The sequence below is a fragment of the Haemorhous mexicanus genome, chromosome 7 (genome assembly GCF_027477595.1).
Source record: "Haemorhous mexicanus isolate bHaeMex1 chromosome 7, bHaeMex1.pri, whole genome shotgun sequence".
Lineage (NCBI taxonomy): Eukaryota > Metazoa > Chordata > Aves > Passeriformes > Fringillidae > Haemorhous > Haemorhous mexicanus.
In genome coordinates, this window is record NC_082347.1 from 38,582,434 (window position 1) to 38,608,740 (window position 26,307).

Below are 26,307 nucleotides of genomic sequence, written 5' to 3' on the forward strand. Positions count from 1 at the left end.
CTCGCTCTGTGAAGAAAGATTAACGCTGACCCTCCAGCCCAAAGCGATTTCAGCACACACCCTGTTTGTTTTCTGGGAGCAGATTTTGATAGCTTTCTTTAAGATGTTCTGGGGAAGAGCTTTGTCCTTCCAAGACCACAAAGGTCAGCCTTACTGTCATCACTGCTGGCGCTTGGCAGGCAGGATTTACCCTCTGCATGACCTGTTTCCTAAAGGAGACTGAGGAATGCTGAAAAAGCAAATCTTGGTGCTTCTTAATAATTAAAGATTTTTGCATTCAGCCATGTTCCTTCCATGTCACCTTCCATCCCTATATCAGGTCTCCAAACAGAGCTGAACTGTGCCATGAAAATAAGAAAAGCATTCATGAAAAGAAAGAATTTATGTACATTTTTAATTCAGCTAAGAAAATTCATCTTAGGTTTTTTTTCCTCTCTGTAGCTGAGTCCCTTCTCCCTGGCAGGACAAAATGAGGCAGAGCTGGAGGCATCCTTTAGGATATCAGAGGCCATGGTGGTGCCACCATCACCCCATGCCAGGGAGAAGACTGGAAGCTCTTTTATTGCTCTGGGGGCTGCAAGTCAGACAGAGAGAGCTGCAGATCTGAAACATGCTGGAGGGATCTTCTCCCAGGTTAAAGAGAAGTCAGGAAAATAAGAAAAACTGCATCTTACATGAGCAATTTTGGCAAACAAAGAGAATTTGTTTGAGGCTTGCCTGACTTTCAGGATGCTAATCTTTTGGCACAATCCTCACACCAATTAATCTGGTTAATATGGATGTAAATTGGAAAATGTCTTAATGGGTGGCATGAGAATCCTCACCAAACAGCCTAATCTCCAAAAGTAAATCACTGCTTCCTGGAACAGCCACACCACCAACACAGGGCCACAAAGGTGCCCGGGGAGTGTTTGGGAAGATCTCACGGCCAGTCTGGAACAGCTCCCTGAGCTGGATCTCCTCATCCGGATGTCTGGATGTACCCAGTGAAAGGAAAATCCTCACTAAATCACTTCCTTGGCATCCATCTGGAAGCTCAGGGAGAGGGATCAGGTTGCACAGAATCCATTGGGTATAAATTGTGCAGCTGTGCTGGGCTAGACCAGACCACCCCCAGCAACCATGGACCTTCACGTGCGTCTCACCTGGCTGCTTCTGCTGAGCACCACTCTCCTGGCTGAACCAGGTACTGCCTTGAAAACCTTTTTGATTTTACAGAAATGTTACTGAATTATTCCTGAAATGTTACAGCATTATTTACTAATACAGGCTGGCTTGCTGGGAAGTGGTGGCAAAGATTCTCCTCGAATATTGCTGATGAGTTTTGCACCGTAGAATTGACAGCTTGTCTTCTACCTCAAAGATTCAGTCCAAATCCATAGGTTGTATGCATTTCAAAATGTATGCATTTCAAAATGCATAATACAATATACATAATATATGTAAAATTATATTAATATATTGTATTTCGAAATATAAGCCATGGAGGTTACAGACTGAAGAAGGCTGAAGAATATTCCTTTGTTTCTTTTTCACGAGGGAAATAGCTTGTGGAAGTTGTTTTCTAAATGATCTTCATCCAATATTCTAGTTTTAATTAAAATTATTCTATACTGTACATTTTAAAATGTAGAGAAAGAGGGGGAAAGAAACACAGAGCAGTCTGCCAGACCCCCCAGGTGGAAATATGCTCTGCATGACATATTCCTTCAAACTTATAACCTTGCTAGTTTGCATGCGATAATTTGAGCTTTATTTACCACCACAGGCACCATGAAAAAAGTCTGGCCAATCCCTTACAAAAAGAGGTGACTACACAGAGAGATCAAGGGCTGGCTGTATTGAATTATTTACAAAACAAGAGTATGATGTGTTACTTCAGGGCTAATACATTTCCTTCTCTGCCACAGCAAGTGGAGCCTGGTGGAACCAGCCAGAAAGAGACCTAAAATCAGTATGGGACAAATTTGCCGAGTGGATTAAAGAAAAATTGGACAAAAAAGGTAAGAGATGTGCTCCAGAGTGTGAATGTACCTGGCAGATGTGCAGAGCTCCCCGAGCCAGCTCTGGGTGAGCTGTGCCTCAGCAGCACAGCCAGCCATACCCCACCAGGGTAGATCAGGCCTCAGCAGAACCACAGGGATTCAAATTTAGACACCAGAAGTTGAGCTATAAAATAAACAAATTGAGATTTACCTGTCCACTTTTGCCTTAGTTCCAGCACAGCTGAGACTGGAATCTGGAGGGCACCGATGCACTGGGAGGGTTGAGGTTTTCATGATGGAGAATGGGGCACGGTCTGTGATGATTATTTCAGTATGAACAGTGCCAACGTTGTGTGCAGACAACTTCCCTGTGGCCAAGCTGTCTCTGTGCTGGGACTGTCTTACTTTGGCCTCAGTGGAAAAGTTATCCAGTTGGATGATGTGCAGTGTAGAGGAAGTGAATCCCACCTTTGGGACTGCCGGCATGCCGGCTGGGGCAAGCACAACTGTGGACTCAATGAGGATGTTGGTGTCATCTGCTCAGGTAAAGATAAAAACAATAATGAAAATAAAATACTATAAAATAAGAAAAAGCCTCCTTGGACTATGCTGTTCACCATAAATGCAAGAAACATCAGGGTAGAGCCTGGAAATCAGACCAGGGCTGAAAATCAGGGGTTCTTCTTCTGTTTAAGTCTGAGTGACCGAGGAACAAAAGGATGCCTTGCACAAAATAACAAGGTGGGACAGCAAGCCCTGGGTATGAAAACAGTGAAAAGCAGGCAGTTCAGGACCACTTTAGTCAACACCTGATTGCAGCCAACCCTCTAAGTAACAAAGGCAAAGAGTAAGGAGAAAATAGAGGCCAGCCAGTTGTGAACCAGGCATGTGTGAGTGGAAAAAAAAAAAATTCTTGTCATAAATCTATAATAGAAATAACTGCCCAATAAAGTAAATTCTTGCTTTTTTTGCTGTTCACAGATACAATCCCCTCCACTGTTGCACCGACAGGTAAGGCTGAGTCCCAAAATTAGCTCTGTAAAGAGTCTCCCCAGTGCTCAGAGCCTAATTTTTAACTCAAAAAATAATGTGATTACAGCTCCTTAGCAGGCAGTTTTCTACAAAGGCACATGCTCTGAATTACAAGTTATTGCTCCAAATTACTATTTATTCACCCACTGCAAGATTATTTCTTTATATTTTCATTATTTCTGTGCATTGCTAGTACAAACTGTGTTTGCCACTTACCTGCTAATAATTAATGAAAACATGAGGCAAGTCTTTACACTCCAGGTCTAAGTTTCTGATTCCATTAATTTTTTTGCTGAAATAATCATAAGACTCTGGAAGCCCTAAAGTACAGACTCTATTACTGTTTCTTGGGATTTCTAGGTGTTAATTATGCCCTTCATAATCCACAGTCACAGAAGAGCAGGTGTTCTCTACCATACAGAATCACAGAATCATGAGTATATGTTTTATTATATGCAACACAGAAATCAAAATATTAAATTAATGAAGGCAAATTTTTGTAATCAAAAATAAAAGGTTGGGCAATGACTCATTGCCACACAAAGCCCAAATTTATTTACCTTCATCAAGACTTTCATTCATGTGTTCATTCCTAATTGCTGCCAATCTCTCTGTGCTCTGTATTTCCTCAAGTGGCTCCAGATGTGTCTTCTGCACCCACTACTGTCACAGAGGAAACGACCACATCAGCTCCTGAAATCCCAGCCACAGCTGATGAAGGTAAGGACAGCCATTTCACATGAGCTTTTTAAAGCAAACACTGTTAAATTAGTGTTTTCAGCTAAACCATGTAAATATCTCAGCTAAATCTGTAAATATTCAGAGCAGACAATATAGTTGTCCTTAGTTCCTCTTTTCTGAGGGAACAATCCCCCCAACAACATCTTCACTTGAAAAATATCAGCCTGTCAGGCAGGGATACCTACACTTACTGATTAATACCTCTGAGTTGTAGCTGTAAAGAACACACTTACCAATTCACAAAGAAAAACTGTCCAGATCATTGTAATTCCGTGTGTGTGAAATCCATAAAATTCTGGAAACATTAAGGAGCACAGACTGGCATTTGCACCCATTTCCCTCAGCTGGGGAATGAGCCTCTCCAGTTATTCAGCAGACTGATGATCATGGAAAGGTTTGGGTTGGGAGGGACCCTAAAAATCACCTGGGTCCTATCTTCTTCCATGGGCAGGGACACCACCCACTAGATCAGTTTTATTATTAAACCTGAGTCCTAAATCAAGGCACAAGCTCTTGAAATCGCTCTTAAGCTTTTAATTGCTGCTTGCAGCCATTGAATTTCTCACCCTTTCAGCCTCCCACCCTTCCACCACCACCACAGAGCAGAGCAGGACATCAGAAATCCCGATTACACCGCAGACAGGTAAAGAGCATCTGCACAACATGCAGCAGGTCAGAAAAACGTGGCTGGGTCAGGACTTCAGTGGAGAAGCCAAAATATGCTGCCAAATCAGCACCTCTCAGTGCAGCTCATGTCTGCCTACGAATTTGGCCACTGAGCTGCTGTCAGCAGGCAGGTGGGGGCTGTGAGTGCTGTGGGCAGAGCCTGCTGTGAGGATGGGGCACATTTTGAACCCACTGGAATCTGAAGGCATTTCAATGCATCAGGAGCTGATTCCAGCCTCACCTGAGTGCTCTTTCCCTCTTGTTTCCACGTTTCTTCCTCTTGCTCACAGCCTCTGCAAATGCTTCAGAACCAAACGCCTTACCTGCTGAACTGGTAGCAGAGGAGACAACCTCGGCTGCAGAAATCCTTTCCACACTGGCTGAAGGTGAGATACAGGCACAATGCCATAAAATCTAATAGCAGTGCTTGAGTTTGGGCAAAATGGATTACATTGATAGGATTAAAGTAAATCAATGAACCTCAAGATCATCCAACTACAAGCTCATTGTCTTGGTGAAGAAGCAAAGTTGGGGAGAGAGGCTGAACCAGGCAGTAAAGGATGGGAAAAAACAAACCCAAGCCATTTTCCTTAAATTACAAGGTATCCCAGAAAAATTAGGCTCTATCACTGTTCTATCTAAGCCCTGATTTTCCTATAAGCAGGAATGCTGTACACCTCAGAGGAAAAGTATATGGTTAAAATGCAGACAATATTTAATGTCACCTTTTGATTCTGTATTAAGTAATACAGCATTACTCTGGCTTATATGCTGTGGGTCTTGGTGGAAAAAATATACATTTAAAATGCACACAATATTTAATTTAATATTTTCTTTCTCACAGCAACAGTCTCTCCTACTGCTGAACCTGTAGATGTAATCACATGTAAGTAAAACAGTGTTACTGTGGCATACATACTATCAGTCTTGAGGAAAAAAAAAAATACATTTAAAATGCACACAATATTTAATTTAATCTTTTCTCTCTCACAGCAACAGTCTCTCCTACTGCTGAACCTGCAGATGTATTCACATGTAATTAAAATAGCATTTCTGTGGCGTACATACTATCAGTCTTGAAATTAAATTTTATGTGCATTTTAAATGTATTTTTTTTTCCTCACCTTTTCTTTTTTTTTTTCTTTCTCACAGCAACAGCATCTTCTTCTGCTGAACCTGCAGATGTAAACACACGTAAGTAAAATAGCATTACTGTGGTGTACATGCTATCAGTCTTTAGGGAAAAAAAAAAACCATTTAAAATGCAAATTTAATAAATTTTAATTTCACCTTTTCTTTTTCACAGCAACAGTCTCTCCTAGTACTGCACCAGCAGACACTACCCCTGGTAAGTAATAAAGAGTAACTATGGCCTATATGCTGTGGGTGTCAGGGGAAAAAATACATGTAACATGCAGACAATACTTAAATTAATTTTTCTTTCTCACAGAAGCAACATCCACTGGTGCACCAGCAGACAATGCCACCTGTAAGTAATGCAAGACTGCTCTGCTTTACATGTTTAGCTGTATGCCATGCTCTGATCATGTATTGACTGCCTCCCTGCCTCCATAATAATATAATTTCATCAATTAGAATTGGAAGTAATCCCACTTGCCTTCCCTTTGGCTTCCAGATAATAATAAAGGAGCAAAAGGGAAAGGGGAAACAAAGAAACTCTGGCCCTGATGAAAGAACTGGGATGGGGCAGATTACATCAATACAAACTCAGATTTGCTCTTGGTCATCCCATTCCCAGAAAATCATCCTTCCTACACTTCCCAGAGCTGCACCCCAATCCCTGCACACTCTGGGATGTATTTGCCATGTGAGTGGGCAGCTTCAGTGCCCACCAAGGCACCCCAGCCCTCGCCAGCACAGGGCACTGGGCAGACACTGCATGTCAGGAACTTTATCCCAGCCCCAAACTGGTGTTCAGCAAACAGCCCCAGGCTCCCAGAGCTGAGCCATGGCCAGAGGCAGCACAGGGATGGGTTTTCCTCCCACTCTGGAACATTGTCCAGCCCCCAAGTGAGCCCATGAGTCTCCTGAGGTTTGGGTATCTCTCACCTGTCCAGCTCTGGGAAAGCAGTTTTTAACCTGAAGTTTTGTTTCCTCTCATGTCTCTGATCAGCCCCTGCAGAAGACACAACATCTGGAGCAGCAGGTGTGTATGACCTCAGTATATTGGTCAGAATTTCAGGATCAAGCATCAGCTTGAGTAAAATCCTGCTCCACTCCCCCTTTCCAGCCCTGGCTTTGCCCACACAGTAATGGAACAGACACTGAAGTGTGGTTTTGTTTTCTCTTTGACAGTCACAACTGAGCTCACCACAGCTGAAAACCCAGGTATTTATTCTGGTCCTTTCTGCAGCTGTGGGGAACACTGCACTATATTCCATGTGAGTCATCCATGCATTAGAACATAGAAAATGTTTGACTTTCACTTTTCTCTTCTCACAGTGACAAGCTCACCCGCTGCATCAGTCCCTCCAACTCCTGAAACAACTGACAATGCCACTGGTAAATGAAGCAGATTTACCCTGGTTTATACCCTTAATTCCCTACCAAAACTGGGATCTGATGATGTGCTGGCAAGGCTCCCTGTCTCCATGCATCATCTCATTAAACTAATATTGAAATTTAGGGATATTTTTTTTTTTGGCTTCCATACAAATCAAGGGATCTGAATTGTTTGCATTGATATGGGAGGAATACCTGCTCTGCTACAAGTTCTAAGGAACTGGAATTCACTGGGGCAGACACACCACACCAACAAAATTCAGATTTCCTCTAGATCACCTCACTCCTACAAAGCCAGCCCCCCTGCACGTCCAAATTGCATCCCCACTGGGAGTTGAGGCAGTGGGAATCCTTTTGACATATTCAGTGGTATTTGCTTTGAACCTTAGTTTTCCACAGTGGGCTTTGTCTTTTGAAAAAACTGAATTGCAAATTCTGCTCACTAGTTGATAATGTTCTGCCTCAGCTGCTCACAGAGCAGAGCCAGGGTTTATTTTAGAGTCTGGCCATAGCAGCTACACTTTGATAAAAGGCACTTGGCTGCTTTGGTAAACACACAAGAAACTGAACTTCAGGTGCAAAGCAGTCATTTGAGCATGGGGCTATTGCCTCACACAGAGGGATAAACAGAATTAAATCTTGTTCCCATTAATGCTAGTAATATGTCACTTGTAGAACTCCAGCTCCCACACTTTCCTTAGTATGAAATCTTTGTCCATGACAATTCTATTCCCCAGAACTGTTGCTAATAATATTTCCTAGCCCTAATGTGTTCTGCTCATTACAATGTTTATTAACTGATGGCATAAAAGCATGTCTTCTCCTCAATCAGCTCACTTTTTAACCTTTTCTGTTTTCATTAAAAGCCAATCCACAGACAAACGCAACAACTACAGGCTCAGGTAAGGTATTTGATTATTTCTTCTGTTTAATGCCTTCTCTCCCCAAGGGCAGGATACCCTGGGTAAGAGATGTGAGCTGGGAAGTTCATTGGCAGAGGGGATCTGAGTGCAGGGGAAGTGGGAGAGGCTGGATGCAGGCAGAGAGATTGGAAATGCCACAGCTCAGCCAGGGATCACACACTGCTTATACAGGGCTGGCAGCAGAACCATCCTCAGTGGTGAGTGCCAAGGGGATCAGCTGGCCCAGGTCTGCACTATTTATGGTCAAAAACCATTTGAATTGTCTTCCCATAGCCTGCCAGCTCTGCCCACCCAGTGCCCTGTGCTCTGGAGGGCTCTCAGGCAGAGACATCTCATGATCCTGGCAAATTCCCCCTCTTCCAGGAGAGAACAAGACCAAGGAGTTACCTCAGGGTTAGATGTTAGTTGTAGGAGGGAGAAATGAGCTTTTAATGGGACACCATCAAAGAGAGAGAAATTCATTTCCTTCCCACTCAGCTGCCATTCCAGGCCCACATTTAAATTTGCAAAGCAAGCCAGTAATTAAAATACATATGCAGTAAAAAAAAAAAAAAGCAGTAAAATACCTGCTGCATTCTGCTCTGTGTTTACCTCTGGTTAATCAACATTCAATTCCTTCCCCTGCAGCAGAGCTCATTCCCCTGCCTGACTATGTGAGGCAGCTGTTGCTGCAATACCTAAATCGCGTGTGCCAGCCAAGGAGACCTGGGATGCCAGAAATAACATTGGAAGGGTAAATATTTATTCATGCATGAATAAATATTATTTATTTATGTGAGGTGCCCCAGCCAAGCTGGGATACCCCAAACATGATTTCACATCATTTTGTTACACACTTCAAGTGCTCAGGTACAAGTTGATTTGACTACTCAGTCGAAACCCATACTTCCAATTACCAATCACACTAAAATTTTGCAAAACACCACTATTTCTTGGAAACAGACAGACATTCTTGGTGCATGTCTGTTGATCCAGATGTTCCTGGAGCCATTCTTGCTGGAGTCACTGATTTATGGCACCAGATGATGCTGGCAGGGTTTCAACTACATGTCAGAGGGGCTGGGATGCTGGTGTTGTCTTGGCTGCCCAGGGGAATCCTTCATGGACAGCTCTAAGCTTCCAAAAATTCAAAATCCTTCTTTCCAGGGCTGTCCTTTAGTTTGTTTAATTAAGCATGAACCATAGCAAAATGTGCAGTAAAATTCCCCTACCTCATCACTGTACAGTTTATAATGTGATTTAATATGCATTGACAAAATTCCACGAGGTGCTTTACATGTGTGACATTTGCATGTGTTGTGATGCACATTGCACCAACAGACATCCAAACTCCATGCTGTGGCATGGAAAGAGCAGGGCTTCAGTGCTGTGAGTTGTGATTAACATCACAGCTGGACATTTTTGGGAGAAAGTTTCTTGCAACCGAGGAAACAAACTTAGTGAGCGTGCCACAATCATGAGATGACAATTTATATGTGGTGTTTATTTTTTCCTTTTTCAGGTGTGTATATGACCCAGCCTGTGGGAATCAGCCTTCATCAAGCCAGAGGTTCATCCAGCTCCGTTACAGAGCTCCTGTAACCTCCAGAGTTTGCCTACGGTGTAGAGTATCAGGGTGCATTGTCCCCCCCCCTCCTCCTCCTCCTCCCAGACCCTTCCCAGGGAACAGGCCCTTCCCTCCCAGACCCTTCCCAGGGAACAGGCCCTTCCCTCCCAGACCCTTCCCAGGGAACAGGCCCTTCCCTCCCAGACCCTTCCCAGGGAACAGGAGAAGAGCCAGGAGAAGTGCTGATGGTGTCGTTATTGTCATTGTCCCCCAGTAAGGATGCTTCTGATTAGATGCTTCTGATTCTGTTGAGCACCTCTAGACCTGTTGATTGTGTTCCAAGATCTGCTGCTTATTTCTAAAAATACACTAGTGGGTGTAAATCTAAAGGTGTTTAATCTTAGATACACTTGGGTTGCTCAATTTCAGATTTTTCGGATCTGTAAAAGCCTGAACTTCAGTAAATACTCAGTGACAAAAAATAATTGGATCAACTGCCTGTTTTTTCTCAAGACTTTGTTTCTTCTCAATGTTCCTTTAGTTCTAATCGTGCTCAGTTCACACAAAACTCCACCACAGTCCTAACTCTGTGCTCTGCATCTCACAGGAATTGATTTAAAGGGCATTGGGTTCTGAAGGACACAGCATTGACTGGCAGGGATCCACGTGCCAGCTCACACACTCACTGCAGAGTCACATCCAGGCACAAAAGGGATGTTAACATCTGAAAATTGCTTGCAAGTACACGTGTGGGTTTGAGAAATAAAAGGCTACACAGAGTAAATGCAAATTTAGCATTTCCAGAAACCAAAGGGAATTCAAATGCAGTGCAACATCTTTAAACATGTATTTAGTGCCTCCACACTCAAAGGCAATGTAAGTACATTTCAGAATGAAGAGACAGTTGCATTCAAAATCCTCAAAGCAAGTTAAAAATCAGAGAGAGTTGTTTTAAAGAAGGCATAGGTCTGAGATTAGAAATTCAGTATCATTACAAATGCATTATATACCAGTTTGCTTATAAAAGAAAATGGTTTTGTCAAAAAAAAAAATTTACAATGGAAGAAAAGCACCTGACTGTGTTTCAAGAAGGTCTTGACTTTATTTTCTAGTCAAGTTGGAAGAAGCCCTGTTTGCACAGCTGTGGGGTTTGTGCTGCCCTCAGCAGCTCCTGAGGGAGCCCTGGCTGCTCCCACCCCCAGGTACCAGCCTGACCCAAGGCCAGGTAACAGCACACCTGGGCCACTGGCACAGCCTCAGGAGCTTTAAGGACTGGCAACTCTCTGATGCACTGAGAAATACTCTGCAATACTCTGTAATTTTTTCAGAGCTTTGGTCCTTATTCACCTTAAAATAGGGTGAATATCTTGGAACAGGTACTTTGCTAAAGCTGTGCTGAAAGGAATTCAGACTTTCAGGGCTGTGCTTGTTTCCTTACCTCAGGAAGGAAAGGCTGATTCCTTTTGTCCTTCTGTAGCTCCTAGTGTGGGGCTAAGGAAGTTCTGTCTGCAAAGTGGTTTCTGTGCAATCTTCTCCTTTTAATCTGTGACAATCTGGCCTTGCTCATCCCTGGGTGTTTCAGCAATATAATCATGACAACTCTTTTACAGCAGTTGCACTTTGCAATCCTCAGCAAGGACAGGGAATGATCTGCCCAGTGTAACCTAAAGGGAGTGAAGTCAAAATGAAGTTGGGAGAAGCCAAACTTTGCTGAGCAGGGCTGAGAAAAATGAAATGTGCAAAAAACCTGCAAATGTGTCTCCCAAGGGGGTCTGTCAATCCTTTCCACAACATTCCTGCTCACCCAACACCCCCAAACAGCCTCTCAATGAAATCCACTGGAAAATGTGCTTTGAGAGCTGACAAAAGCACTTTAAACTTACTCCACACAGTCCCTGTTTAAAAAATGGGCCCACCTGTTACTTTCTCATTTATATCTGTTAAAAAGAAACAGCAACTGACAGATTAAACCCTCCCTCTTTGTACCAGAGGATGGTTGTGAAATAGCAGGAGGTATAAAAGTCAGGAAAGCCAGAGCCTCCCCTCCACAGCTGCCCTCAAAATGCAGCTGCTCAGGCAGTTCCTCCTCCTGCCTCTCTTTGCTGCTCTGGCTCTCTCTGAAAGCAACTCAGTAGAATTCACAGGTATGGAAATCTGTTTATCTGTGATATTTTATTGATTTCTGCACAGCAGGTCTTATATAGGCAACTGAAGAGCAAAATGTTGAACACCTCTAAAAGTGAATCTAATGTGCTGATGACATGATAGTGACACCTAAACATGACTAAAAATGGTAAATCATAAAAAATATTCTATACAGTCCACCCTATGGCAGTTATTTTATTTTAAGAAATTGGTTTTGAAGCAGTTTTACTCTGCAATGTAAATTTGCTTTTATAAATTAACACTATATTGGAATAACAGAAATCAGGACATTAATTGGGAAACATTTGCTATTTGAAAGAGATTTGTTCATTTTTCCCTTGCTCAATCAGAAGCAATAAAGAGCTGTTTGCTGCTCAGTATGAATCCCCATTCTGTGCTCAGATCAGCAATGTGGCTGAGTAAAGGAGGGTGGCTGTTGCAGGATAATGAAATATTGCAGCAGAGCTGCTCCACTGGTGTCTGACCCCAGAAAGTGCAGGAGGGTAGGACTGACCTGTAATGCTCTTACAGAGAGGAGTTTCATTTGTACAACTTCATTTGTGAGGGTAAAAGTCTCTCCTCAACCTTTCTATTCCCTCTGGAGTCCATCAAAAAGCCTGACCTAATTTTCTGGGCCTGCATGCACTCTACAGAAAATTCTTCTGACTGCTTTAGACCATTATTTTTATATTTAATATTAAGTAGAAAGGAGATCTTATGCTCAGAGTGGATTATAAACTTTCTCCAAAGTTTCCTATCCAATGGCCATTACTTCAACTACTTCCTAACCTATTAATTAGTGTCAGTGATATCAGACATAGTTGAGTTGTGGGGTTTTTTCATAAGAGTACTTAAAAGTCCCAAGGCCTGAATTGCTTGTGGGGATAACCTTGCTGGAAAGGGTTGCTGAGGTGTCCTGCAGCACTTGGTATTTCCAGTTGTGCTATTGGCTTGATCCTTTTCTCTCTAGGAAAACCAGGATAAACCATGGCTGTTTCATATTCTTTTACCATCTGATTCATCAGATTTCATAAGATGGAGTAAAATAAAACATTATTGTTTCAAATTAGCACATTTTTCATATCTGTTTGATGATGAACAGTCTTTGCATAATGGAGGATTAAATATTTACTGCAAGAGAGAGCTTGAGAGATATCCTTGCAAGCTGTTTCTGTGGTTGCTGTTGTTCAACAGGGGTGCCTCGCTGTGGGGCTTCACTTCATGAGCCCAACAAAGCATTAAGGATTGAACTAAATGCAAATGCAAACTGCACCTGGCAAATCCAGAGGAATGCAAACCAAACAATTAGGCTTGTTTTCTCCCATTTTAAGTAAGTATTTCCTACAGATGCTTTTGTACTGTTTCATCTCACTAGAATATAGCACAGAAATGTATTGCCTCTAAATATTTCTCTCTATTAAATCTGTGTTGTGCCCTCCAGTGAATCCAGAATAGTTTGGGTTGGATGTGAGTTAAATCCCATCCAGTGCCACCCCTGCCATGGCAGGGACACCTGCCACTGTCCCAGGCTGCTCCCAGCCCTGTCCAGCCTGGCCTTGGACACTGCCAGGGATCCAGGAGCAGCCACAGCTGCTCTGGGGACCCTGTGCCAGGCCCTCCTCACCCTCACAGAGAAGAATTCCTTCCCCAAATCCCATCTAATCCTGCCCTCTGGCAGTGGAAGCCATTCCCTGTGTCCTGTCCCTCCATCCCTTGTCCCCAGTCTCTCTCCTGGAGCCCCTTTAGGTCCTGTAAGGGGCTCTGAGCTCTCCCTGGATTCTTTTCCTCTCCAGCTGAGCCTCCCCAGCTCTCCCAGCCTGTCCCAGAGCAGAGGGGCTCCAGCCCTGGGAGCATCTCCATGGCCTCCTCTGGACTCACTCCAGCACATCCTTCTTGTGTTGGGCTCCCAGGGCTGGATGCAGCATTCCAGGTGGGGTCCCATGGGAGCAGAGGGGAAGAATCACCTTTCTTGATCTGCCATTCATTTTCGGGGTTGCACATGCACACTTTTGGGTCATGTTGAGTTTCTCATTCACCAACAGCCTCAAATCCATCTCCTCAGGGCTGTTCCCAAGCCATTCTCCACCCAGCCTGTACCTGTGGGACTGCCCCAGCCCCTGTGCACATTTACCTGTGTGTCTGCCAAGGAGCTCAGGTGGTTCTCACTGTGCTTTTTCCAATAGATTTGCTCCTTCTTCAAGCTGTGAAACAGAGAGCATCAAAGTGTTTGATGGTCCCTCCACTGCTTCACCTCTCCTTGGACAAGTGTGTGATGACACAGATGCAGTCCCAGTGCTTGAATCATCCTCAGACAGTTTAACTTTTCTCATAACAACCAACTCCGTGCCTTTCACACGAAACTTCTTTGTCTACTACTACTTCTTCTCACCAGGATCCAGTAAGCCATTAAATAACATCTGAACTGCAACAATGAAACATAATTTTAATAAAACTTTAATCAATCTCACTCAGGTCTTCAGGCCTCAGAAAATGGAGTGGGGCAAAAATCAGGGAAAGAGGCACAAGCAATGTGTTTGCAGAGATCCTAAAAAGTTAAATTTAACTTAGAAAAGCGATGGCAAAGGTGACATTATGGGACTTTACTTTTACTTCCAGACTTCTATGAAATGTACTCAGCTTGCAAATATTACAGCATTTACCCAGGAGAATTTGACCATCTAGTCAGAACTCCTGCCAAGTACAGATCACAGAAGGCAGTAAGGATTTTAATTCAAAAAGCTCCTTACTCTTTTTCTTTTGAAATTCAAGAATAGCTTGGACAAAATCAATCTTAGCTTGTGACCAGCCCCTTTGCTTCTGCTGACCTGGTGGCATGGTATTAAGCTCTTAAAAACTTGATTTTACAGAGTAGTTACCAAATCCCAGTTCATGCTGCTCCAGTCTTTAATTTTGCTGCTGAAAGGTTCTGCCCTATTTCTAGTCTACATTTGTCTGAGGTTCCACTGATTTTATTTTTTTTTTGCCTTTGTCAAGTAAAATCTCTCTCATACCTGCAGATTTTGCACTTCCATACAGATCATGTATGGCTGGTGTAGCATCTTCGTCAGCAGTGTTTCAAGAGGGCACAGAATTTATCCAAACTGTGGATAAATGTGGCTCTCACTAAGCTGCTCCCAGTACCAAAGTTAACTCATCCACAGCCAGCTCAGGTGTCATCACACTGAGCATCACAGAAATACTGACCACTGGCTCCATTTTGTAATTCCACCTCAAATTCCCTACAGAATTTCCACTTCTAGTACCTTTAATCATTTCCAAAGGACTGGAGTCCTAAAGAATCAATCCTGATAGTTACATAAGGTTTGGCGGTTTTTTATGACTCATTATATGACTTATTCTGTTACCAATATACCTCCTCTTCTTTTCAGGAACTGAAAATTGTGGGGGAGAATTAACTGGCCCCAATGGGACATTCACCAGCCCCAACTACCCAGCACCTTACCCTCACTTCAGATACTGTGTCTGGCACATACAAGCACCAAAAAACTCAAAGATAAACTTAGAGTTCCAAGATTTTTTGTGAGTAAATTCCCTATTTATATTCATTTAGAGATATATAGATATATTTTTATATATATCCCTATTTATTTATATTTATAAATGCTCTGTTTCTCTTTATATATTCTGTTTAAAGGCATTACTTTGTTAAACACAGGAAGAAGTGCTTTTTAAATTTTAAAACCTCTGTACACTTTTAAAATAAAGGGTTATGATAAACTGTTATGATAAAATGATTGTTTCACATCCCTGTACATCACCCTAAAGCAGCTGCAGTGCCAGTCAGGGAAATGCAGAAAACATCTCAGGTGACCAACCACGAGGTGCAGGTTCATTTCTTGAGATATTCAGACTGCAGGATGCCCTGCAAGAATTCAGTATGGAATGTACAGGATTCCACAGGAAATCTTTACCTTGACCACTGCCCTTTGAGATGATAAACACTGCACAAGGTGGAATATGCTCTGAGCATTTCTGGCCAGGCTCCATCTCTAATTCTGGGAGAATCCACCCTCCACTGGTGAAAAAATTGCAAGAATCTTCCTCTGTGGTACACGTAAGGGGTTTCAGAAGCCAACCCTACACTTTAAAAATGATTTTGAGAAACATAATAATTTTTGTATGTTTTCTTTGGTTTTAACAATGTCTATTTGTGGTGTTCTGCTCTCCATTCTATTACCTCAGTAGAGTGGAACTCTCAGACACTTTATCTGCACTGGATCCTCTCTCCAGGACAAGCTTTGCTCAGATCTCCCTGTAATGATTTTCCCTCTGTTTGCAGCCTGGAATTGGACAGAAACTGCCAGCTTGACTTCACAGCAGTCTATGATGGCCCCAGCACTGGCTCTGGATTGTTGGGGAAAGTGTGTGGGCGTGCCCAGCCCACATTTGAGTCTTCCTCAAACATGATGACAGTTGTGCTGTCCACAGATGACACCAACTCCTACAGAGGATTTTTGGCTCAGTATTCCACTGCTCCCCTGCCAGGACCCATGGAGCCCAACAGTGAGTGCCCCTGCTACATGGAGAGCATGCTGATTCTTTTTAGATGTGATTCTTCTCTTACAAACATCCAAAAGAACTGATGGCTGATACTGAGGAGTTAAGCCTTTTTATTGGTAGTCTTTTAACCCCTTTTAGACACAAAAATCCCACATTATCTCACCTATAGAGCATAAGTTACTTCCTGACCTGTCTGCAAAAGAAAAACAGTTCTTTCACTTTTGGCTGCTTTTTTTCCTGGCTGGCATCACTTAAAATCTGAGGTTTTCTTTCTTTTGTACAAAACAGGCATTGTTACCATTCTAAGATGCAAAGATAAACTATTGTCTGGTTAGTTAAATGGTTTTGTTGCCTAAGGCACTCAGGAATTTTCCAGGAATTTTCTGGTCAGTCAGAGTTCAGGTGTGCTGTAATTTCCTTTCCCCCTGAGCTAGGCCTGATTTTCCTTATTGGTCCTATATCCTTGCATGCCCATCTTCCCATTAACTGAGGTGCAAAGGAGTTCCTAAAGCCTCAGTGCCTGAGATAAATCAATTTCTTTACCCACCATTCTCCACCAGCACTTTGATTCATTTTCCCTTTTAAAAATGTAAAGACCCTTCTGTGTTACTGGGTTTTAAATTAAAATTTCAACATGAGTTTTATGGGGTTTTGCTCTAATTCTGAGCATGAAATTTTGGTGCAACTTCTGCATGATCTCAAGTGGGCATGAACTTTTTCACTGACAAATCCAGAATCATGTGACAGGTTCAAGGATTTAGACAAAGTGAGAAATGACCACTGCAGTTTGTCCTTATGTGTTATTGGTTTTGTTTGATTCTTTTTCAATGGCAGCAACCCTTACATGCTCCTCAGACAGCATGACAATTGTTCTGAGCAAGTCTTACCTGGCCTCCCTTGGCTTTAGGGAAGCTCACCTGCAGCTGAATGATCCATCTTGCAGACCAGTTGTGACAGATTCAGTGATTTTCTCCTTCCCATTGGCCAGCTGTGGAACAATTAAAAAGGTAAAGGGGATAAAAATATGAATAAGCTAATGAGAGCTTAGGAAAGATAAGAGCTGATAAAAGCAGTGTATAAACAGCATGTGAGTACATTGATTTTATTTTCACTCAGCTCATCCCATTCCATGTTTCCTGTCTTGAAGTACAAAGAACATCTTTTCCTCTTTAAGAATCTGATGATCAATGAACCTTTCAAAAGAAACATGGGAGAATCCACACAAATTAACCCCCAAGAGATTCCCAAGAGCTAGTTCATAGCACTGTTTTGATAAGGGTGACTGGAGCATAGCTTTGGTACTTGCCATACTCCATGCACTATTCCTTAACCTTGCTGCTGCCTGGATTGGATCAGTGTTTAGAAAAAAACAAGAGGAGGATAAGATTTTTTGGCTGCAGCCTGTTTCACAGTTCCAAGCCTCTGATAGGCACAGCTGGGCAGGTGTGTAAGTTTAGCTACAATTCTTTAACTATTCCCTAACCTTGCTGCTGCCTGGATTGGGTCAGTGTTTAGGAAAAAGAGAGTTGATAAGATTTTTTGGCTGCAGCCTGTTTCACAGTTCCAAGCCTCTGATAAGCACAGCTGGGCAGGTGTGTAAGTTTAGCTACAATTCCTTTCACCTGCTCTGCTGGTGCAACCCCAGCTGAGCCCCTGGCACGGTTCCTTTCCCAGGATGAAGGGCACAGCATCACTTACACCAACACCATCTCCCTGGCTCCAGCTGGCAGCATCATCACCCGCCAGAAGAACATTGAGATCACTGCTCAGTGCAGGATGAGCAACAATGAAACCCTGGAGCTCATCTACATCACAACAAACAATACCATCCAAAAGCTGGCTGCTGCAGGCAGGTACAACGTCAGCATGGCCTTCTACGAGTCAGACCTGTTCTCCAAGCCCATACAATACTCCCCATACTACGTAGACTTGAACCAAACTCTCTTTGCTGAGGCGACTCTTCATTCCACTGACCCAAATCTCCAGGTGTTCATTGATACCTGCACTGCATCTCCACAGCCTGGTTTTGGATCACTGACATATGACCTAATCAGGAGTGGGTAAGGCTGATTTCATTAGTCTCCTAATGTGTGAGGAAATGGGATCTAAATGTCACCTGCACTTCTTCTATTTTTTTTTAATTTTTTTTTATTTTTGTCTCTTCCATCTACCTTCTTAAGTAGGACTCTGATTGGAAGTGAGTTGCAGATAAATTTAAAGATGTTCCACAGAGCTAGAGCTAGGAAAAACATGCACCACATGCTGACCAAAGGCAAAAAAGGACATCACTGTATGCCCACATGTAAAACAGTGTCTTGGTTAAATGCTGTAGTTACAGCTCACAGACCTAGCCAGAATAATTATTCCAAGTGGACTGTTTTAACAGGTCTGTACATCCTTTTGCAGCTGCAACAAAGATGACACTGTGGTAACCTACCCAGCATTTGAAAACCATGGAAGATTCAAATTTAGGGCCTTCAGGTTCCTGAGGAGCTTCCCATCAGTTTATCTGCAGTGTGACATTGTGATCTGTGACAGCAACACCACCAACTCTCGCTGTGCCAGAGGCTGCATCTCCAGGCAGAAAAGAGCCATCTCTCCCTACACATGGAAAACCAACACTGTGGTGGGTCCTATCCGCCTGAAAAGAGATCTCAGGGCTGCCCAGCACTCAGGTGAGAGGGGAAAAATAAAAAAATAAATATATGTATGTGTGCACTTCACTCATTTTGTTGTTGGTACTCCAGATAAGAAACGCAGCTGACTGACTCTAGGCCAGGTTAAATCCCCCCACTGCATGCACTGAACAGGAGGAAAAAAGAATCTTGAGAGCAGAAACCAAAAGCACCATGCCTTTAAATTGAGCTGCAGAGGTGTTTCTAAGACAACTAAGCTTTGGTGCCATTTGCAGTCTGATCTGCAATGGTCAGGTACTGAGAGCAAAGAGAAACTACAAAATACAGAAAAGCTATTTTTAAAAGCTTGTATTGCTACTCCCACTGTGCTCATTGATCTTTTCTGGAGTCCAGAGCTTCACCTGAGAAAAGCACATTGGGCCACTTGCTTTCAGGTATCAGAGCTAGGAAATATTTAGAATTAATCTTGCTCTTAATAGTAATCAGAATATTTTCTTTTTTAACTATTAACCTTTCTGAACTCCAGCAACATTTTAGGTATATTCTCGTTTATTTCAATAGTGAAAGAATTTGCATCCATACATGTGGAAGTGAACACATCTGTAACTCAAGGACAAATATTCAAGTGCTAATATTATAAAGCAGAATGAGTTTTACTGAGAAGCAGATAGGAAACCACTGAAACCACAAATTGTTTTTTTTTTTTGCCCAACTTTGCTTCAGCAAATCTCTCAAATCTCTCTCATGGTGACATCCCTGCTTGGCAGAAACTTGGCTGTAGCAATACCAAAGAACTGAACATCATGATGATCTGCAGGATTGTTTTATTAGCAATTTTTACAGCTCTTCAGTACTACTGTTCAGGTTTTGCACTCTGTGTGGGTCATATAAAATGAAAATATCTGAAAAAATGCTTATTTAATTCCCAGTTAAATCATACAGTATTCTAAACTTTAAACACTTTATTTTTCTCTCTACACAGAATCCCTCACTGAAGTGGAAGCTGAAAAAACACCAAACCTGCAACAATACAACTTCTACACTCTGGCATTTGTGGTTTTAGTTTCAAACATTCTCATTGTGGTAGCTGTGATACTGAAGCATCACAAACACCAGGTAGGATACAGCTATCAAAATGTCCAGAGCTCATTTTAACTACTTCTGGAGACTTCTATTTAGTGTCAACTGCTATTCGTATTTGTCACCCAGAGAGGGAAGAAGGAAAAAATAAACAATCATTAAATTAACAGCATTGGAACTCAACACTCAGAAATTCATTTCAACTTCTTTTGTTACCAAATAAAAAATCCAAACCCAAAACCATCTCAATTTAATACTGTCTCAAATCATTGAGTTGAAAAAGTGTGTGTACCTCAGGACAGACTTTATGCCTTTACAGGTATGAAGTACAAGATAATTAAGATAATTTTTTGTCTTAAAAAAATTTTTTTTTTCTTTTTGAATCACTTTGAAACTGCACCTGGCAGGAGTTAAGATCAGGGCCAACTGCAAGATGTCTTTACAAAGCAGATTATCCTCTCTTCCAAATCTGCTTCTGTGTGTTTACTACCACCAGATCTGACAGTCTTCAAAATACATCACTTTTCCTGGAGAAGGAAACATCAGGCAGAGTAAATGGAGATAGTGGCTTGCACATGCTTATGTTGAATTTGAGTCAACACTTTCTTCCTCATCAACAGCTTTTGCCAAAAATGTTTGTGCACCCAACTGAGGGGGTTAGCATGAAGTCCCTACACCCTCCAATTGTAATGGTGCACCCAGAATCCAAGAGCAACAAACAGAATGAAGTTTAAAACTCAACCTGCCACAGAAGTCACATTCCTACCTCCCCAAATGACAGCAAAACTGATCCCAATGGGTTAAAAGAACTGTGATGCAGTAAGAAAAACTCCTCTGGAGCTACCCCCAGCACTTCCTGTCTGGGAGCAACATCCACTTGAGAGGAACCATGGGTGAAGTACTTGCACTTCTTAGGATAATGAAACCTGGATAAAGCCTGCTGAGAATGCATTCATTTCACTTGTTCCTGCACACTCAGCTAGCCTAGGAGGGAAAGAAGTACCAGAGTCTTGGTTTAGGTATCTCTTAAGGAGCCTGGACTCCTAATTAAGGTGCCTGCACAGCCAACAAGGCTTCCAAAGAACCCAGGCTGGGTTCACATTCTCCCAGCTCCATAAACAGCCCAAATTAGGCAAAGACAATTCAAGCTTCCTTTTAGAGATGGAACAAGAAATGTCTTCAACAGGAGGCCAATAAAGCAAAAGAACAAACTGCATTCTGTTCTACTGACAGCACACCTCACATCAAAATTAATACAACCCAAAAAAGTGAGCTGATTACATGTAGGTAAAAAGATAAGCAGTAACTCAGTTTATTTAGAGTACTCCATTGTTCAAACTGGAACTGGAACTGGAGCTTCTAGCAATGCTCTTGAAATAAATAAGCCACAAAGGGCATACAAAACTCATATTTAGGAAAAAACACATTCTTAAGATCTTTCATAAAACTAACAAGTGTGTACAACAGTGGATAGAATTACAGTAACAAAATACAAGTTAACAACACTGAGGTTGTTCATACTTTGAACTGCATAAATACTAAGCTTTGTAAAGTGTAATTACTCCAGATATTCACACTGAAATCCTACCTGTGAATCTATCTCTCTCCATTAGAAAACCCCTCGTTAGAATCATAGTGTGCTTGGGAAATTTTGTTTGGTTTTGAGTTCTGAACCAAGTCCATCAAGAGAAACATTTTATTGTCTATGTGTGTCTGAAGAGCCTGGATTTGGCAGTCAATATAGTCCATTAGCTTCTTCTCCATCAGATCCAGGTTTTTTGAAATTATCTTTTCCAAATAGGAGCAAATAGGCTGTTGTTCCACTCTGTAAGAAGAGCAAAGATAAGAATAAGTATAACCTATTTCCTAATGACAAGGAGCAATATAAAGATCTGGGCATCTGAACATCTGTTAAGTGTAAAATTTCATTTACTAGGCAATGAACTCTGGAAGGCATTAGGTTTCTAGCACAAGCAAAATACCCTGCCTGCCACACTTTTAAATCTCAAATTTTTGCTACTGTATATAGTCATCTTCTTTCAACCTTGTTTTTTCAAAGGCTCAAATATGCATTAGAGAGCTTAATTACATAAAACAAAATCCACACAAGTCAACAATATACACAGAGTTTGTATTCTGTCAGCATGGAAGACTGCTCTTGTCAGCAAAAGTGCTTCAAGAGTTATCCAAACTATGCAACTCTCTGGGTTTGCATCTGCATTCTTTACAAATACTGGAGCTGAGATGTTCAGTCTCCATTAAATCCTGATTCCTACATCTCAGGCGTTCCACTATTGTTCCTGAGGTACCAAACTGGGTAACTGTCACACCTGAACTGTAAATGCAGGTGAGGAGGAGGAACAAGTGAGGAAGAACAGGAAAATCAGTGGGATGATTCACACCAAGTACAGCAGAAAGATTGTGGCCCACTGTGTGAAAAAGGGAAGATGTGAAAATTTAGGGGTAAAAGTAATCAAACTGAAAATACAGTAGATGAGAAAGACAAGCTAAATGTCTATGAAGAAACATGTTTTTAAAATTAGATTAAATGGAGTCGGAATACAAAACAGTTCAGTAACAACAAATGATTTCTTCTGAAAAACTCCTGCATTCAATAAAGTTGTGAAATTGAAAAATTGTAATGCTCATCACCACACAACCTTCAAAACCACGTATTATAAGATTTACTATTGCTGTTAATGAGAAGAAAATTACATTACACATTTTGTTTAAACTTGTCAGTAAACAGTCAAAACTACTTTGAGAGATTCACCAAAGATAACTCACCCAGCACTCTGAACACCTTCCTCTTTGGCCACTGCACTCTTCCCAAGGTGCCTCTCTCCATCCTTGAGCCGAAGGTGATTCACCTGAGTGCACAAGTTTTGAAGAAAAGGAAGAAGCACCTGTGGGTTGGCCATATTTGGAGTTTCACCTGCTTGCTGCTGCACTTGCAGAGATCCCACGACTTTCAAATCATTCCTGAGGTCTACTGCATTTTGCTGGGTAGGAAGTCTTTCAGAATCCAAAGTATTCCCTCTTTCAGGTAGCTCTGAGTTCAGATCACAAGTTATTTTTAGATCTTTATACACTGCTTCACTTGTTAAATGATTTTTAACAGGCAAAGGTTCATTGGCTGGTGGACTCAATGATGACTGCAGAGCTGCACTGTGCATTCCATCTATTGCATGGTCACCTCCAAAGTCAGAAGTTCTCCCCAAGATCCAACTGAGCTTGTCTCCAAGAGGGAAACTGTTCTGATGAGGAGAAAAACCCATTTGATTATTTGAGATTTCAATATACTGGAAATTATACAGCAGTAACAATAGATACTTTATAAGCCAGCATTCTACTAGTAAAGATTTTTAAAGCAGTTTTGAACTACACTCCTTGTAAGTATGAAGTGTTAATTATCTTGTCAGTGTCTAAGTAAGAAAAGAGCTTTACTGACTTCATTTTTACCATGCTGTGTCCCCAAAACTGACTTATCAACATCAGATGGATTCAGGATTCTGTTGATACAGCCCACTTGGCATGACTGGGAGCTAAAGTAAATGTTCTGTGAGAGCACATTCCTTTTAGTTGAAGGTGACATGGTTATTATAATAACCATGTAAGAGACAAACCAGCCCATCTATCTACATCCCAAACACTCCAGGGAAAATGCCCACCAGGCTTGGGATGGTCAGCAGTGACAATGGAAACAGGCAAAAGGAGAGCAGGGTGGCAGTGAAGTTTAAAATTATAACAATGCATATAGTAATAATAATAATCCTGGAGAACACAATCTTTACTCATTACACTCATTTGAGTGGCAACAGTTAAATCAGGATGAAAATGGCAGAAAGTAGAGATTAAAAAAACCCAAAATGGCAGTAAGTACAGATTAAAAAAGCCCCAAAATCTTTTTAGAGCATTCCTAACTAATATAGTGCCAGTTTGTGCTTGTGGAAAAGTGACTTACTTTCTGCTGACACCGGACCATGTCCATGAGCTGCTGAGCACCTGGAGACAACTTAGATCCCATGGATTCCATTATAGTTTGCACCCTGTCTAGATCTATGCTTGAGCCTAGTGAAGGAAAATCAGTTGCTAGTTTTGCAGACACTGCTTTCACCTCTAGAATTATTTTACTGATGAGTACTCTGTGTTTCTCACCAAAGGAGAGCAGCTATTGCAAGAAGGAAAAAAAAAAAACAGCTTTGGTTAGGGAAAAAACCATTTCATGTTTTTCTTTGTACATAGGGGACAATGCACTGTTCTTTGAGTCTTGGGAAAAATTATGATGAACTCTTTTCCATGGAAATTAAGCCAATTTCTCCTTACTATTATTCCCCATAAAATTCTGACTGGAACAGAGGTGCCTGAGTTCCCCAAATATAAATAAAGATTTTCTAAGCTAAATTTAAGAGTAGTGGCCACACAATTTTCACAAACTTATTTAACCCTAGAGCTGACAGCTCTAATCACAGATCTGCAGTTTTTCTGGTTTATATTTTTTTTCTCTAAGACTAAATTATCTGTATCATATAAAGTCTTCACAAAAAGAAAACTGAGAAACCAACTTAAAAGGAGCACTCTGCCATCAAGACAAAGTATCAGCCAACAAATTTTAAGTGATTATGTGAAGACATGAAGTGTATAAAACCAATAATTTTACTAAGAGCAATGCAATTTAGTCGATTAAGTGATTAAAAAGAGAGCAGAAAAATAAAAAAATGCTGTTCAACTCCCTACCTTAATTCTACAGGAGGATGCAGGGCATTCAAACTTAAGGTACTTGTGGTATAAAGTAACCTCTTCAGTTTCACTAGAAAAACAAAATAAACAAGCTGTGACATCAATTTACAAGGTATTTTTCTTTCGTAGAAATACACTGTATTGGTAAATATTTAGATAAGAAACAATACTGACAGGAACACATTTCTAATGCAGATTTATGGTTTCCAACAGCACTTTTAGTTCCTAGTTTTTAGCAGTCTTTACTTTCTAATAGCAGTTTTAATGCTTATATACAACTTGTAATTAATCTTATGAAATATTTATGTAAAAATTACTTGTATGTGTGCTTGCACTGCGCACTAGAGAAGCTTTTGAGGTTCAGTACATTATTCACACATCCTCCCTGAGGCTCTGAGTCGACTGGTTTCTAGTTAGCTAATTAAGCAGCATATGTGCCATGTAATGACTTAAAAACAAAACAGAAACATTGCTTTATTTCCCCCGGCAAAGCATGGAAGGAAGTACTGAAGGGGAAAACAAAACCTTTTTTAAATCTTCTCTCTTGTTCTTTGAAGTGTGAGATGACTACTTATCACAGAGACTTTCACGGAACACAAGAATGGGCTGGGTTGGAAGGAACCTTTAAAGTCACCCAGTGCTAACCCAGCCATGGGCAGGGACACGTTCCATCATCCCAGGCTGCTCCAAGCCCTGTCAAACGTGGCCTTGAACACTGCCAGGGATCCAGGGACAGCCACAGCTTCTCTGGGCATCCTGTGCCAGGGCCTGCCCACCCTCACAGGGAGGAATTTCTTCCTAATATCCCACCTAACCCTCCCTCTGGCAGTTGAAGCCATTCCCCCCATCCTATCTCTCCAAGCCCTCGTCCCAAGTCCCTCTTCGGCTCTCTCGCATCCTTTCCAGGCAGTGGAAATGGCTCTAGGGTCTTTCCAGACGCCTTCACTTCTCCAGGCTGAACCACCTCAGTTCTCTCAGCCTTGTTACAGACATCAGGTCTCGAACAGCAGCAGCACCTCACAGACACACAGAGTAGTGTGAGGGACCCACCACTCACCCCGCGGCCGGGCGGGTGCCGCGGCTCTGTCCCCGGCCGGTGCCGCAGTACTCCTCGCCCACGTACACCTCCATGTTCCGGGCCTGGCTCACGATGCCCACGGACACCATCTCGGCGCCGGGCCGGCACTGCAGCCGCAGCTCGCAGGGCTCCTCGCCGCCCTCCCGCCGCTCCGCCACCACGGCCTCGCCGCTGCGGGGGGTGAAGCGACACGCGTTGTCCCCTCAGCCCAGCTCCCGCCCGGCCCAGCCTGGCGCCCCCTCTCGTCGCCCGCCGCCCTCACCCGGGCTCGCCGTCCCCCGCACCCCGCCGCAAGCACAGCGCCCGGGCCAGGCCGCCCGGCGGCGCGCAGGGCCAGGAGCACCGCGCCGACACGCAGCGCGGCTCCCGGCCTCCCTCCTCCGCCTCCTCCTCCGCCACCGCGCAGCCGCTCGACATCGCGGAGCCGCGGGCAGGGCCCGGCCGGGACACCCGGGCGCGGCAGCGGCACCGACCGACCCTCAGCGGCCGCCGCGGCCGAGACGCGCCTGCGCAGAGCGGGGGCTCCGCGCGTGCGCGCTGGGCAGCGGCGGGAACCGCCCGAGGGAGCGCCGGGGAGGGGAATGGGGAACGGCCCCCTCAGCCCGGGGGAACGGCCCCCTCATCCCGGGGAACGCCTCCTTCATTTCGGGGGAGCGGCTCCCTCAGCCCGGGGGAACGGCCCCCTCATCCC

General features: G+C 42.8%; 3 protein-coding genes and 1 long non-coding RNA gene across 5 annotated transcripts; 2 read left to right on the top strand and 2 right to left on the bottom strand.

The window, feature by feature from the left end:
• The first annotated feature begins 668 nt into the window (after positions 1-668).
• Positions 669-9,901, top strand: LOC132330150 (mucin-2-like). 2 transcript variants are annotated; one of them, XM_059852165.1, is made up of 16 exons: positions 669-1,186; positions 1,911-2,003; positions 2,967-2,996; positions 3,651-3,737; positions 4,333-4,401; positions 4,715-4,810; positions 5,269-5,310; positions 5,577-5,618; positions 5,731-5,772; positions 5,875-5,913; positions 6,559-6,591; positions 6,741-6,773; positions 6,888-6,947; positions 7,814-7,849; positions 8,501-8,603; positions 9,372-9,901. In XM_059852165.1, exons 1-16 carry the CDS (start codon positions 1,123-1,125, stop codon positions 9,691-9,693), a joined length of 1,191 nt encoding a protein of 396 aa, XP_059708148.1. In that variant the 5' UTR covers positions 669-1,122; the 3' UTR covers positions 9,694-9,901. The 2 variants fall into 2 exon arrangements, with proteins under 2 accessions (XP_059708148.1, XP_059708147.1); XM_059852164.1 differs by having other exon boundaries at positions 671-1,186; positions 8,498-8,603.
• A 14-nt stretch (positions 9,902-9,915) lies between these two features.
• Positions 9,916-13,831, bottom strand: LOC132330151 (uncharacterized). The gene is made up of 2 exons (XR_009487232.1): positions 13,693-13,831; positions 9,916-11,080 (listed from the first exon to the last, which is right to left on the bottom strand). It is a non-coding gene; the product is annotated as an uncharacterized LOC132330151 (long non-coding RNA).
• CUZD1 (CUB and zona pellucida like domains 1) lies at positions 11,476-19,873 on the top strand. Its single transcript, XM_059852162.1, has 9 exons — positions 11,476-11,560; positions 12,756-12,891; positions 13,745-13,959; positions 14,951-15,101; positions 15,862-16,085; positions 16,917-17,089; positions 17,757-18,142; positions 18,489-18,757; positions 19,701-19,873. Exons 1-9 carry the CDS (start codon positions 11,479-11,481, stop codon positions 19,871-19,873), a joined length of 1,809 nt encoding a protein of 602 aa, XP_059708145.1. The 5' UTR covers positions 11,476-11,478.
• On the bottom strand, positions 19,526-26,113 carry C7H10orf88 (chromosome 7 C10orf88 homolog). Its single transcript, XM_059852163.1, has 6 exons — positions 25,879-26,113; positions 25,596-25,787; positions 24,536-24,608; positions 23,763-23,969; positions 22,586-23,055; positions 19,526-21,623 (listed from the first exon to the last, which is right to left on the bottom strand). Exons 1-6 carry the CDS (start codon positions 26,031-26,033, stop codon positions 21,395-21,397), a joined length of 1,326 nt encoding a protein of 441 aa, XP_059708146.1. The 5' UTR covers positions 26,034-26,113; the 3' UTR covers positions 19,526-21,394.
• Between the last annotated feature and the right edge of the window lie 194 nt (positions 26,114-26,307).